At 51.2% G+C, this 15,346-nt stretch overlaps 2 protein-coding genes across 2 annotated transcripts in view; one reads left to right on the forward strand and one right to left on the reverse strand.

Annotated features, from left to right (window-relative positions):
• Positions 1-4,383, reverse strand: part of LOC135826671 (uncharacterized) — a 49,546-nt gene extending 45,163 nt beyond the window's left edge. The window contains exons 1-3 of the mRNA XM_065339272.1: positions 4,249-4,383; positions 3,683-3,967; positions 2,876-2,977 (exon numbers count right to left, since the gene is read on the reverse strand). Coding sequence (XP_065195344.1) covers positions 2,876-2,977; positions 3,683-3,967; positions 4,249-4,383 — 522 coding nt within the window. The remainder of the gene's footprint in view (positions 1-2,875; positions 2,978-3,682; positions 3,968-4,248) is intronic.
• A 2,316-nt stretch (positions 4,384-6,699) lies between these two features.
• On the forward strand, positions 6,700-7,170 carry LOC135826672 (uncharacterized protein K02A2.6-like). Its single transcript, XM_065339273.1, has one exon. It carries the CDS (start codon positions 6,700-6,702, stop codon positions 7,168-7,170), a length of 471 nt encoding a protein of 156 aa, XP_065195345.1.
• Positions 7,171-15,346: the final 8,176 nt, after the last annotated feature.

A 15,346-nucleotide genomic window follows, 5' to 3' on the forward strand; every position in this document is an offset into this window, starting at 1 on the left:
ACACATACACACACACCATGTACCATGTATACGCCCGTCGCAAGAGAAGAACACAAATCTGCAAATGCACTGGATGTGTACCCACAGACTTTCTCTTTATAGCAACGATAGCGGATCTGATTCTAAATGAAACAGATCAAGACAAGCACCAGATAACTGCCTAATCCACACATCTGGCGAAGCCATATGAATCGACCCCCTACTGCACACCTGGTCAATACCACGCGGAGTACATCGGAATAGGACGGCCAAGACAGTTACCTATGCACACCCTACACTTGCTGGGGTAACCAGTATAGACAGCACGCTGCTTTGATAGAAGCAGACACTAGATGCACTGGTACCTTGAAGTGAAATTGGAGTTAGTTTACAAACCAGCCACGGCAACTGGGAACTGGGAACCCAGGGCCAATAGAAGTACCAACAACCTCAGCCATGAAAGCTATATAGTAACGACACACTGGATTGTGGAGCCGAAACTAGTCCAACTTCAGCCCTCACCAACGCTGTACAAAGCGTCACTGGCCCGTTTCTCAACGGTCGCGCTAATCGACCAATCAGCGTACAGCTAATGTACCAAAATTCTCAAACTTACCGTAATTCCTTGGTTCATACGTTGTAGCTTCCAAAGATTTTTTATGGACCAACGTCTTCTTTCGATAGATACCAACAGATCGTCCGCTTCGAATTTTTCGATTTGATTGCTGTTTGGCCGAAAATTACCTCCGAAACCGGCGTCCACTCGTTTCACTTCAAGGCTTTACAGGTGGACGGCATCGCAATTCGGAAGCGGAGAAAGGATAGCCAGTGAAAAAAGAAAAACAACGACGTATTGGTTGTCAAAATCGACTAAGAAATGAATTCAATAGACCCGTTTCCGTGCTGCGCCCTCGCGGCCCGCGCGAGTGCGAAAGGGATTCTTTCTCGACAAAACAAACAACAACTACGCGCAGTACATGCAGGTGCTTTTTGCAGTGCAGTACACTGACATCACTGCACTGGCTGTATATACCTTAGGAATATCCTGTTCTTTTCCAAGGCATGATTGTCGCTAGTGGGAGAACTCAGCCACCTGAAGCTTTCATAAAGGAAGAAGTAGTAGGTGAATGAGTTCGCCACAAAATGGAACGCCACGAAAATAGATACTGTTGCTTTCGGGCGCTCATGAGACGACGGCAAGATAGGACTGAAACGATCGACAGTCTGCCTCGACGCAAAATAAACTCTTCTAGGAGAAGCTCGACGTGCTGTAGAGTTTGCAGTATTCTGCTGGAAGAAGACAAGAGAACTAAACTCAGACTACAGCGTGGAGCTGAAGCACGAGCGCGAGCGAAACAAAAGCTGAAGCAAAAGCTGAAGCAAAAGCTGAGCGAGTTCGAAGAAATGGGGAAACACAGGAAAATGAGTGGGCGACATGATCTTTAGCTCGAAGCTCGCGCTAAGACACGCGGTGGGCACGTGCGACTACGGGTAGAGCGGCCAGCCACCATGTTTTCAAAATGGAGGTCGACGCTTTTGAAATCCGTGTAGACGATGGTGAGGGCTGAACTTCCAAATGCTTTGGCAAGAGGGCAACCTTCCGACAGGTTGAACACACACACACTCACACACACACACACACACACACGCACGCACACACACACACACACACAAACACACACACAAGTACACTCATACACACCATGCAACATGTATACGCCCGTCACAAGAGAAGCACGCAAATCTGCAAATGTACTGGATGTGCACCCACAGATTTTCTCTTATAGAAACGATAGTGGACAAGATCTGAATGAGACAGATCAAGACTAGTGCCAGATATCTGCCCAATCAACACAACTTGTGAAGCCATGAGAATCGAACACCAATGCACACGTGGTATACACAACACGGGGTACATCAGCATAGAACGGCCAAGAGAGTTGACTACACTTGCTGTATGCACACACCCATACACGCATGCGCATACCCCCCCCCCACGCACACACAAACACACATACACCAGGAAAATATATTTACGTCCCTTTAGCCTGTAGGGAGGGCCATTGTATGGACCCAAGAGTGGATGGTGTGCCATGGTCTGCTCTATTGGCAGATGGTGGAATCCGTAAGGTTAAGTTCTGTTGCTCTGGCCTGGCGCGAGTGACTAGATGCTACTTATTGCGATCGAATATATTGCTCAAACCGTGTCCTGGAAAAAATGCCTTTTATGCCCTGCCTTTATGTACTGAAAAAATGTACACAGACTGAATTTGATCTCGACTCGCCTCAAATTCCATAATTCTCCGGGTCATAACTTTGGTCTCCTTTTGACGATTTTTTCAATCTTGAGCTTCCTGGAAAGCTCGTCGCAAGAGGAACACATTGAGCCCACACTTGCCACCACGAAGGTCAAAACTCCAGCGCTACAGCCCGGCGTCTTAGTTGCAACGCCAATATTCCGACAGAAGTCATCTTGTATCCGCCATTTCGCTCTCCTTGCTTGTAACAACTAATTTTTACTTCCAAAAAAATTTCACAATCTGCCACGAGTCCGTTTGCCATTTTGAATATGTTTCTACGTCACTGGATGCCCAGAAAGATGGGAAAATCCATAATTCAAATCTGCGCACGCGGCTATTGAGCGACAATTGCCGCGATTTGACTTTCAAGCTTCGTAACTCTGGAACCGCACATCAGAGTGTTTCTGCGACTGTTTCAATGGACAGCTGGGAGTTTTCTCTTCGATCTACATCATTTAGGTTTTGGAAATAACCCAGAAATGACTGAGTTACGATCGATTGAAAATTTGAAAAGTTTCGATCCCAGGGGATCGAAAGTTGTACAGTCCGTACACAAAGGGTCAAGGAGAATCAACGATAGAGATTGCTAAACTTACATTGTCCTTTGCAGAGATCGTGTCGTGTTGGAGATCTCGTAGATACTTGACAACTTCCAGATGTCCATTGCGAGCAGCGTAATGAACAGGAAGTTCACCTTCCTGTGTACAGGTAACACACATGACCAGACATTCCTATACGTTATCCATAAGATAAGTACATATTGGGTATAATGCACAATCCACTACGAAGTGAGGCAGTCTCATGCACAACATTGTGATAAGTCAATTGAAAAATTGTTTACAAGCTAGTGCTGGAAAACCCCAATATATGCTTTAGTGCTGGGTACGAGATTGCTGATTAGTTTGCATTCTTTTTGAGGCAAAGTAATGTTGCAATGTTCCTCTTGTGGGTGGAGGGGCATATGACAGGCGCAAGTATACAATACTAAGAACTGTTTTGAATCATTTTATGGACATCTCTGCACACACCAAAACATTCCTGTTCACGGGTGTTGAATTGCGGATGCGGCCCTTGACGCCCTCAACGTTATACAAGTGCTAGAGTGCACGTGTGCCGTATGAACTGTGCATGTGCTGTACTCATACGCATGCATGCTTACACCAAAGTGTAAAGAACCGCGCCAAACAAAGACAAGTGTAACATTCATTTCAGTTCAGCACAAGTAAAGAAGACGGAGATCGTTTCGAAGCAGTTTATTTCATACACAGAGCAGCAGGGCTTCAATATTTTGTGTGGCCACCGTCGGCTTCGATTAGGGCTTCAACACGACGTGGCATTGACTCCACGTATGGGAAAACCGTGTCAGGAGCCAAGGAGTCCCACTCCAGGTGCAGTGCATGCACCAGCTGGTCAGCATTCTCGCAGCGATGTGGAATTATTCTCTTCTTGAGAAGAGCCCACACATTCTCAACTGGATTCATGTCCGGCGAGCAGGGAGGTTGAAACAGGATGTTGGGTACTCCGCTATCGAGAAGATCCTGCTGTGCTTGAGCTGACGTGTGGGAGGTAGCATTGTCGAGCTGCAAGGACCAGTCGTTTGCAAAGAATCCGATGCCACTCGGTGCAATGTTGGCTGCCATTCCTTGGGCGAACGTTGCTGCATTCCACGTCGCAGCAAAGGACAAATGCTGAACGGTTCCGAAAAGTGAAATGCCCCGATAACGTGCAGCTTTGCTGGATAGTGTGGCACCTCAATTATTGGCTTGTCGTCCCGCGGGTACCAGGACATAACACGTCCGCCAGGACCCAAGGCAAAGCTTGCCTCGTCTGCAAAGACAACGCGGTCAAAGTCAAACTGGCGATGCACAATTCCCCATACTAGCCGGCTGTTCTTTGCTGTTTCTTTCAGAACAAATTTACGCACCGGCCGCACGAACCTTTAATTATTCCGTCTGAGGCTTCTGCGTACCGTGCTGGGGGCTGCCATTTCCCCACCAGGTTGCTCCTTGTCCAGAACCTCAGAAATCTTCTCACTGCTCGCGAAACGATTGGCAGCGATGTGATCAGCAACAAACTCCACGCCCACAGGTGAGAGTATCGGCATTGTTCCGCTGCCTGCCTGTCTTGCTACGCTTCTCCCAATTTCAACTCAATTGCATGTGTCCTTTACTTGAACATGGACAATAGAATCGAAGATTGTTTTGTGACTTGTTCTCGATTTTATCACATTATTGATGATCTGTTTCATTTACCTGAGTCTTCTTGTAACCGTTTATGTCCATAATTTGTCTCGGAGTATTACCTGCTCTGTAGAGGGTCGCTATTTTTTCTCGTCTACTCAGTTCATTTCCTCCAAAGAACTCATTATTTTCCATTTTTGAATAGGGCTTGCAAAGAAAACTGTAGAGAATGGTTTCACCCCGTTTTGGAAATGGGATTGCGGAGCATGTTTGTGTGTCCTTTGTTTGCTGTTCTGTCTGCACTGTGGACTCTGTACGAGAATTTGGGAATGGCCATGTCCTTCTTCTCTATCTCTTCTTGAGCTGTACTTCGTGAAGTGAATGGAAGAAATTTTGAACTGTTTTTAGCATGCAACACATGCACTCTGAACTTTTACACGAGGTGCGTACAGTTGAGTTCATACACACAAACTGCCAGTGATGTAATGGGAGCTGGCTTCGCGGCGCCGGCTTTGCACTTCGGGCCAGATTTCACCGAGTGCAACTGTATTACTGTACCTTGGCTGAGGCGTAGTACGCGCGCTGGAGTCCTTCCTTGCCATGAAAGGAACTGCTTCCTATTATAAAGATTAGGCGCAATTTAGTTGACACCGCACCAATTTCCATCTCTGTGGATGCTGAAGCTAGGCCGGTGGCTCAACCAGCACGACGTCTCCCATTCAGCGCCAAGGCCGACATTGAACATGAACTGCATCGTCTTGTCAAGGCAGACATCATCGAGCCAGTTAAGGAAGCGTCTGGATGGGTATAGCCGATTGTCCCAGTCCGTAAGTCAAACGTCACCTTGCGTCTATGTGTTGACTATTGGCAGTTGAACAAGTCTATTGTTAGAGAGCGACGTTCATTGCCAACCATTGATGAAATTAGTGACAAATTACTGCTGAGCTTGCGGGAGCGGAGGTTTTCTCGGTTTTGGACGCAGAGTCTGGTTTTCACCAGCTCTTGCTTGACGACCAATCCCGACCGCTTACCACGTTTACCACACACTGTGGTCTCTATCGTTTCAAACCACTGCCATTTGGCATATCCTGTGCTCCCGAGATATTTCAGCGTGTTGTAACCGATCTCCTTTCGGGTTTGCCTGGTGTTGTTGTCTATATAGATAACGTCTTGGTGTATGGTCGCAACCGGGCGGAACACGACGCACGGCTCACTAGCGTTTTGGAACGACTAAAAGCTGCTAATCTCTGCCTCAACTGGAGCGAGTGTCGCACTCGACTGACATGTGTCAAGTATCTCGGCCATGTCCTGACGAAGCAAAGTGTTCAACCCGACACATGCAAGCTTCAAGCTATTAGTGAACTGTTGGAGCCCACGTGCCTCGCCGACGTTCAGCGTTTTCTCGGGATGGTCATCTATCTGGGCAAGTTTGTTCCTCAGTTGTCTCAAGTAACTGAGCCACTTCGTTCGATCGTCAAGCAGCCAGAGCCATTTGTAGCTACTGAGAGCCTGATTGCGGCATTCAACGCAGTGAAGTAGGCAGTCGCTTCATCTCTGCAGACATTGGCGTACTTCCGCCCATCTCCAGATGTGCGTACGGCTGTCAGCTACGATGCTTCGCCTCAAGGTTTGGGCGCTATCCTCTGGCAGCACGACGACAAGGGCCAGTGGGTGCCAGTCACTTGTGCCAGCCGATCATTGACTGATGTGGAGACACGTTATTCGCAGATGGAGCGTGAAATGTTGGGTGTGGTATTCGCTCTAACTCGTTTCCGCCAGTACGTTCTGGGCCGGGATGTGGACGTCTTCACGGACCACAGACCACTGCTCCATATAGTTCAGAAGCTGTTCGATGACGTCCCACCACGTCTCCAGCGTTGGCTAGTCTCTCTGATGCCATATTCGTACTCACTCAAGCACATCCCAGGAAAGCAACTGTTGTGCGTTGACGCTTTGTCTCGTGCTCCGCTGAAGACCCCTGTCTTGTCTCCAGCTGAGTCCCGGTCATTGAATGAGTACGTCAACATGGTTCTTGAGGCAGCACCAGTCAACCTTGAGGAGATCCGCCGTGCCACTCAAGACTATGCAACGCTCCACAGTGTCCTGCAGCGTGTGCTCACCTCATCCTGGCGTGATGCCTCACCCGCTGAGCAGCCGTACTATCTCGTCAGAGATCAACTCACAGCAGCTGACGGTGTGTTGCACGTGTTGTGATACCAGAAGGGCTACACCATTCCGTCATGGCATTAGCGCATGAGGGACACCCGGGCCAGGAAGCCTTTCAAGATTCCCTCCGGCAGAGAGTTTGGTGGCAGGGCTCACCAAGGACGCTAGTCTGTATGTGTAACGTTGCTCCGAGTGTTGGCGATGTCGCACAAACAGTCCGTAAGATCTTCTCCCCACTGCGATTGAAGGCGTGTGGGAAAAAGCTGGCAATCGACCTGGTATCTATTGAGGGCCACTCTGTTCTCTCGCTCATTGATTATGGCTCCCGGTACCCCATCCTCAAGGTTCTGTCCTCTACAACCACTACAGCTATCGTGGACGAGCTAGATGAAGTGTTTGCCCTATTCGGTCTACCGTCTGTACTGGTTTCGGATAACGGGCCACAGTTTGTGTCGGAGCAGATTACCACTTTCTTGCAGCGGCTGGGCATTCGTCGCATCCGCTCCAGGCCACGTTATCCACGTTCCAATGGCATTGTGAAATGACTCCATCGTCTCGTCAAGGAAAGAATGGTGGCACTGAAGCCTCATTTACCTTTCCGTCGACAACTGAACCAGGTTCTGTTCGACGACCGACATTCTCGACTCCGCATGTTGGGAACCTCTCCAAACGAGGCTCTGTTCTCTCGCCCATTGCGTAGCAGAGTTCCTACCATGATCCCTCCTCGCATTGTCAACCCCAGCATGCAGCTGAGAGCCAAGGCAACAATGGCACGTGATCATGACGCTCGTCGGGGAGTGAAGGCCTTGCCACATCTGCAGGCGGGCAAGCGGGTGATCCTCCATGACGGATACAATGATCCAGCCAAGCCGGGGACCGTGGTGGAGCAGTACGGGAGGCAAGTGGGAGTAACCGACGGTGTCCGGATTCTGCTTCGTAACCGCCAACATGTCAGAGAATTGGTCTCACATGCTGCTGCATCGTCTGATTGGCCTGAGTTTGTTGCCTCCGTACCCAAGTCACCGCTGTCCACGCCTCCTGTTAGTTTTTCGGTTCCCACTAACCCAGCCGCACCACAATCGGCGACAGGTAGTGAGCCATTGGTGCCAGCGTCAACGGAAGCTGAGGCCCCTCTCACTGGTACTGCACTCGCTGACGCCTCACCCGCGTGTTCTTCGCCTCGTCCAGTTTCTCCTAGCGATGTCTGCAGGGATCAGACCAGTCCACCAGCCAGTGAGTCTCCCAAGCGATTTCATGATGGCATGAAAACCCGTTCTGGCTGTCAGGTAACCCTTACAAAGAAGGCCAGAGTGGCTTATGGATGACTGCTGCTGCTGTGGGACAGTGTGTCCATGGACACGTAGAGACCATTTTACCTTTTTTTTTTGCTGAAGTGTTTTTGTTTTCTTCCTCGCTCACAGCCGCTTGTCGGTAGTATGTAGTGTGGTTGTGTTTTGTTTTTGTTTTTTTTTCTCAGTGATTTGCAGTTTTCAATGACTGGCGCATGGCATGCGCATTATACAGTGGAAAGCTGGAGGTCAGGTTGAGTTTTTAGAACTCCGTAGTCTTTGTAGATTTCCAGTAGCCCAGCCGGCATCAGGCCGGTCTGGAGCATAGTAGAGGGTAGTAGTAGTTGGCATGCATGGACTCTGATGCGTCGGAGGCCCAGGGGACCAAGGACTTAGCTTTGCTGGGATTCGACGACCTGCTGAAACTGGCTACAAAACACAGCATAGAGGGCGTGAGTAAGCTGTCCCGTGCTGAGCTGGTGGAGAGCCTCCGGGCATTTGGTGTGGATGCATGAGCCGGAACGTATGTATCCAGGCTAGAAAATGCATTATAATTATCTTTGACGACCTGTATTGAAAACCTGAGCAATGAAATAGTGGCACTGAAGGTTGGCCAAAAAGCGGAAATTTCAGCCCTCCACGCCAAAATTGAAGTTCTGAAGAGAGAAATTGGCAGATCGAAATTCAAAAAGGTTACACCCGCACCTGACGCACCCGTACTTAGCGTACCCGTAGCAGAAGTCTCTCCTGAGCTGGATGCAGCAGCACAGGCACGGAATACACACTCTGCAGTCAACCCGTACTCGTACAGTGCAAAAGTAGTATCTGCACGTCCCAAAGCTCACTTCCCATCGCATTCTCCCATGACACAGTCAGCTACCTCCAATACGGGGACACATACTGATCAAGCCCTCTGGACAAACGTCATTTCATACTACCAGCGCCCACCCCGCAAACATGAGCAACTGCGCAGTGCCCATCGTACCAAATGCAAAGCTGTTCGTGTTGGAAGAATTCACCCTGGTTGCTCTGCTTACTCCATCGCAAAATGGTGCGAAAGCAAGCAAGTGACTGTAGTGAAATGCTCCGTCTCTGAGACAAAGTACTTTGGCCTAGCGTACGCGCACGTAGTCGTCACAGAAGATGACTGGGAAGCTGTGCAAAAACTGACTTTTGGCCTGACGGAGTGACAGCTCAAGAATGGCGATTCAAGGCTGTCAGAATAAGTACAGCTGACAACACAACCGTCGATCAGTCTGCACAATAATGAACCTCAACCACCCGATACTTCCTCACTGTTCCCCAAACATTACTACTAACAGCACACATAATCCATTAGCTCAGCCTTTTTACGCACTTTCGCAGCCAACCGCAGGATCACAGCCTATAATGTGCATCAATGCCAGGTCCATTAAGAACAAGACTGCCGAGCTGGCTCACATTTATTCCACAGTTAAACCCCTCATTGTTTGCATAACGGAAACATGGCTCTCTCCACAGTCGTCTTTCACGGTCCCTGGATATGACTGTTTTCGCCGAGATCGTCTGCCAGACGAAAACAGGTCAGCTACCGATGCCACCCATGCATATGGCGGCGTCTGTATCATAGTACGGTCTGGGATGTTTCCAAAGGTCACCCATCGATCTGACCTCAGCATCCCTCTCCTGGAAGCCACATGGGTGGAAATAGCCCTGTCATCTGCTAACATACATTTCCCAGAGGCGCCTCATGTGAAGAAGTTGGTTATTGGTGCAGTATATCGACCCCCAGCCCTTAAGTCAAGCCCAGCCCATCAAGTATCAACACCTTCTGCAATTCCCTCCAGCACTGTCTAAGTACTCTTAAGAACAGAACAACATCTATCCTGTTGATGGGAAACTGTAATGCTAAGTCATGTCATTGGCATGGAACTACCACGGATGCCGCTGGTCGCCAGCTTCACAGTCTTTTCGGCATGTTCTCTCACACGCAGCTCGTAAATTTTCCAACACATGAGTCATTGTCTGGCATGGGGGCAGCTCTCGACTTAGATGTCACTGATATACCGGACTCTATAATCCTGCCTCCGAGCTACAGCACCACTTGGTCAATCCGATCATTCTATCGTGGTTGGCCACATCTGTACTGTACCCTGCCCAAAAATGCCCACATATCGTTCTCATGATGCTCGTTCGACTCCCCTAGATGTCCCTGATTCTAGTGTATTTTCTTTGGATTCTCTAGACAGCAACACTGTCGCGAGTATGAATACTACCATGTTCCACATACATTGGCCAGCAGCTTTGAGCCTGGAGAGGCGCAATCCTGACATATCCGGATCCAAGCATAGCCGCTGGGGCAACACCATATTTTCACTGCCAGGAAAGCTCCCACTCCCTTTTCTCCGCTTTCCAGCGCACTTCGCCATCCTGCGACTGGAGAATTACATCATGCCCATCATGCTTCACGCTGACATGACGCGACGGGTGCGCATCGCTAACAGACGCGACAACATCAGGCTTGGCGGGTCCAAGCCGGATTCCATTGGTCCCGGGTTTCGGCACCATAAGCTGTAAGGGAATTACTGGCTGCGCCTAAGTCTATCCTCTACCATGGCACACTAACCAGAAGAAAACAAGTCTTTAATTACAGATAGGAATACATTTACAGATAGGAATACATTTACAGATAGGAATACATTGACTTTGGACAACAAGTGCACTTGAGACGATAAAACTTGATATGAAGGAAGGTAAGGTACAGCATGGCAACTGGTCAAGTGGAATTTATTGTGCAAGGAAGGGTTCATGCATTATTGGTCCTCCTTGTCGCTGCTCCTGGCGCTGGTGACAAATATTTTTTTCGCAAGCTCATCTCTCTTCCTCTCCGCTGCCTGGCTATTTTCTAAAGGGAAGTCGACCGTGACGATCGCCTTTTCTATAGGACTTCGCGTGGGCAGCACGACTGCCTGTGTGGTTCAAATCAGTCGCCGTTCTTTGCAAGATTTATTTTGACTGACAATGACTCGTACAGTACTTGCAAATCTCCACGATTCGCTGGATACTCCGAGCGTTGCACTGGTGGCGAGGGAACTGCGATGTCAGCTTGGCGAGCGATCCCTGAGGTGAGCGATCCGTTTTGCAAATGGAACTGATTCCGAGTAACCGAATACTTTCTTGTGCGACTCGCTGCTCTTGCCTGCCCAGTGTGACAAGATAATCTATATTGATGCGGCGCTGTACCAATAAGAATCACGAACCTGTCACTCTCGAAATCTAGCTAGACCTTTCAGGTACTAGTAAACTAACCTACTAATCAAGATGGGGAGGAAATGGGCTGCCAAGTGAGCATTGGCGACATAATAACAAAGCTGAAAGATAAGCGACAATATTGCTGACGCGGACCAAGTATAATCGTTTCAGCCCTAATATAAATATAAGTTTCCGTGCATGGCACGGTAAGTGAAGTTAGCAACCCACCAACAATTACATTCCTAACATAATTTGCACGTACTTGCCATAGCGCATCACGTGCCCGTGCAGAACACGCACTCCGAACTCCCGCGCCCCGGCACGGGACCACGCGGAGCATGCGCATTACTCCGGCTCTCGATGCTGTTTCTTCTTCATCCTTGCTGCGCCAACAGTCAGATCGCTTGACAACCTTGGCCAGTTTTTGAGTTTTTGTTTGAGCTTGAGCATTTTTGAGCATTGAGCACTTTCCATTTCCGAGCAACCATGTCTGAATCTCTGTCAATGAACGACGCCAAGAAAATGCGCTCTGTAGAGCTGCGACAAGAACTGGCGGCCCGCAATCTAGGCACGACGGGGACCAAACCCAGGCTGCTGACTCGCCTGCTCGAGTCATTGGAGTTCACTGCAGCACGCGAGGACTTGGCCACTCAGGCAGCCGAGCAGAACCTACCCCAGGCAACTGCTGCTTCGTCCCTGAGGGACATTATCCGGGAGGAGGTCCGTGCTGCCCTTGGAAATCAGGCCGCAGCTCCAGCCCCGCCGGCAGCTCACACAGCGGCACCCCCACCGCCAGCTCACGCAGCGTCACTCCCACGGCAAGCACCAGCAACTCCGCAGGACGCTCTGCCTGCTCCGCATTTGGCGGCTGCCGTCTCACCGCCAATGAACCCCGCAGGTAAGAGAACGTTTTATGCAACCGTGCCGAAAGCCATTCACGATAAAGTAGTAACTGGCCAATTTGTTGAATTGGGCTCATTGTTGCCTAACCCGTCCCAAGGGGACACTAGCCGCAGCATACTCCAGATCGACCACGACAGCTCGCACGGCGCAGTGGTCCTAGCACCGGCCAACAGGGCCTCCAGGAAGGTCGAGGACATCGACACCTGGCTCGACGCCTGGACAACATACTGCGCGATTTACGCCACAGCACCCCCCCCCCCCCCCCAGGGCCCCAGAGCTGTTTGCGTACCAGCAGATTATCCTGAAAGTAGCCCGCAAATTTCGATTTGAGGCCGTGCAGGAGTATGACCGATCATTCCGCTCACTCCTGGCCGCGGACCCAACCATGCGGTGGGACGCAATAGTCCAGGACCTATACACAATTATATTTGACGCGCGGGCATTTCGTCCCTTTCGGCCCACCGGCAGCAACGACGCTCGTTCCTTTCGGCCCAACAGCAGCAACGACGCTCGTTCCCTTCGGCCCAGCAGCGGCAACGCCACGGTCGACAAAGAAGTATGCCGCCTCTTCAACCAAGGAAACTGCGTCCGCTCCAACTGCCGCTTCGCCCACAGCTGCCTCTCTTGCGGCCGCCTCGGTCATGGCCAATCCACATGCTCTGCTGGCCAACCCCGCAGCTCCAATTAGCTCAGACGCGCCTTGGTCCCCTGTAAATATTCCCCTGCTGTTCGAAGAGCTATCCCAGCACCCCGATAACGATTTTGTGCATTCTCTCTGTCACGACATGCGCGTCGGGGCCCGCATTGGCTATCACGGTAATAGATCCCGCCTCATCGCCCCTAATCTCCCTTCCGCATTGCTCAACCCTGCCGCCGTCTCTGCTTACCTTCAGTCTGAATGCACGCATGGCCACATGGCCGGGCCTTATTCCCAACCCCCATTCCCTAATATCCGATGTTCTGGCGTTGGCATCGTGCCCAAGAAGTCTGGCGGCGTACGCCTCATCATGCATTTATCTGCCCCTAGCGGCTCTAGCATTAACAATGGCATTTACCCTGACGAATTCTCCCTGCATTACGTTACGGTAGATGACGCAATACGCTGCATCTTCCGGCACGGCCCCGGAGCTCTCCTCTCTAAGGTTGACATGAAGCACGCCTTCCGGCTCTGCCCTGTTTCCCCTGACGACTGGCCCCTACTTGGCATTTTTTGGGAAGGTTCGTACTATGTCGATAAGGTACTACCATTTGGCCTCAAATCCTCCCCGTTTCTGTTCAACAGACTTGCCGACGCTGTGGCATGGATTGCAGTTAATAATTACGATATTGTTGATTTGCTGCATTACCTAGATGATTTCTTCCACGTCCAGCCGCCCAACTCCGCAGCTATGCTCAAATTCAAGACACTGCTGGCTGTATTTGACATGCTGAACATCCCATTGGCCGACGGAGAGGACAAAGTGTGCCCGCCGTCAACTTCAATAACGTTCCTGGGTATCGAGCTCGATACAGCCGCCTGGGAGCTGCGCCTACTGGCTGCGAAACTGGCGGAACTACGGCTAGCACTTGCCGCGTGGCTGTCGAAGCAGATGTGCACCAAGAGGGAACTGCTGTCCCTGGCCGGTAGCCTGTCTTTCGCAGCCAAAGTCATTCCAGCGGGTCGCACGTTCTGCAGACGCCTGTTCGACAGCGCAGCAACGCTCCCTAGCCTAGATGCACCGGTAGCCGTACCCTCGGAGGCGAAGCTTGACATCCTGTGGTGGGACGCCTGCATCAGCCAATGGAATGGTCGGAAGCCCCTCATCGAGCCGTCCTGGAGCACAGCCGAAGACATCGGGCTGTACACCGACGCTTCAGGTCGACATGGTTTCGGTCAGGTTTTCGGCAGCAAGTGGTCCTATGGCGCATGGTCTCCTGACCAAGCTGAGCACACTATTGAATGGAAAGAATTGTACGCCGTGATGTTGGCCCTCTGTACCTGGACACATACGTTGGAGGACAGAAGAGTGCTACTCTACACTGACAACGAAGCAATCTGCTACATCTGGCGCTCTGGCACGTCCCCAAATAGAGCGGTCATGGACTTGGTCAGGGCCCTTATTGAAAGCCGCCCAGCATAACATTGTCCTCCTGCTTCGCCACATCGCCGGACACTGCAATGATCTTGCTGATTCTCTCTCCCGTCTGCAGGTACGGCGCTTCCGGACCCTCAACCCAACTGCCGACGCACCCCCTACACCACCAGCGCAGTCCACCCTCCATCAGTTGATGACGCAGCCATGGAGCTCATCCGTCACGGCCTGGCAGACAGCTCCAGCGCAACGTACGCTTCAGTGCAGCGTTCCTACGAACGCTTTGCTGCCCTACGGCAGGTCGCGCCGTACCCGGTGACGGAGCCCAGCCTGATTAACTTTCTGAATTGGAAATTCTCGTCCGGCTCGTCTGGCTCGTCTCTGAAACTCTACACCCAGGCGCTGAGACATCAGCACGTCCTGCAGGGCCTCTGCCTGGACGTTTTCGCCTCACCGCGTGTCCGGCTGCTCCAACAGGGGGCGCTCAGATCCCAGACGGCAGTCCGGAAAGTGCTAACGGCCGCAACTTTGGACGATCTGGCTGGCGTACAGCACTACCTGCAGTCCACCGTGCCTAGCCCGCACAACCGTGCCATGCTCTGGAGCGCCGTGACTCTGGCCTTCCACGGGTTGCTCAAAGTCAACGAGTACACCTTCACGGCACGGGGCGCCGGCCTTGAGTACAGCAATGCGACCATGTACCCAGACCGCGTGGAGCTGCGCCTGCGTGTGACAAAGACGAGCCAATACGGCAGCGGCCAGGACATCAGCGTCAGGAGGACAGGCTCGCCGACATGCCCGCACACGGCAGCCACCAGCTACCTAGCAGCCCGTGGCTCGGCACCTGGCCCGCTCTATCGCTATGATGACGGCACGCCCCTGAAGCCGCATAACATCAACAGGCTACTACAAACAGCCTTGCCTAACAAAGACGTGCGCAGCCACAGCCTCAGACGAGGCACTGCAACGCTGGCAGGCAAAGCTGGCGTGCCTGAGTGCGTGCTGAAGACCGCCGGCAGGTGGCAAAGCTCTGCCTACCTCCGCTATGTCCGCACCCCTGTCGCAGACAGAGCATTGCCAGCGGCATTGTTCTAGTCTCTGCCCGTTATGCTAATGGGTAGCCGCATTGGACGGCCCTAGCAACAGCTGTAGTGTACATATGATATACCTATCATACTATAACTATAGTAACGCTACTATAACTATAGTAATGCCGATAATTCCTG

This window comes from Sycon ciliatum, chromosome 10 (assembly GCF_964019385.1).
Source record: "Sycon ciliatum chromosome 10, ocSycCili1.1, whole genome shotgun sequence".
Classification (NCBI taxonomy): domain Eukaryota; kingdom Metazoa; phylum Porifera; class Calcarea; order Leucosolenida; family Sycettidae; genus Sycon; species Sycon ciliatum.

What these genes read in the sequence shown, in the direction of transcription:
- LOC135826672 (XM_065339273.1), top strand. Translation starts at nt 6,700, where the DNA reads ATGGCATTAGCGCATGAGGGACACCCGGGCCAGGAAGCCTTTCAAGAT.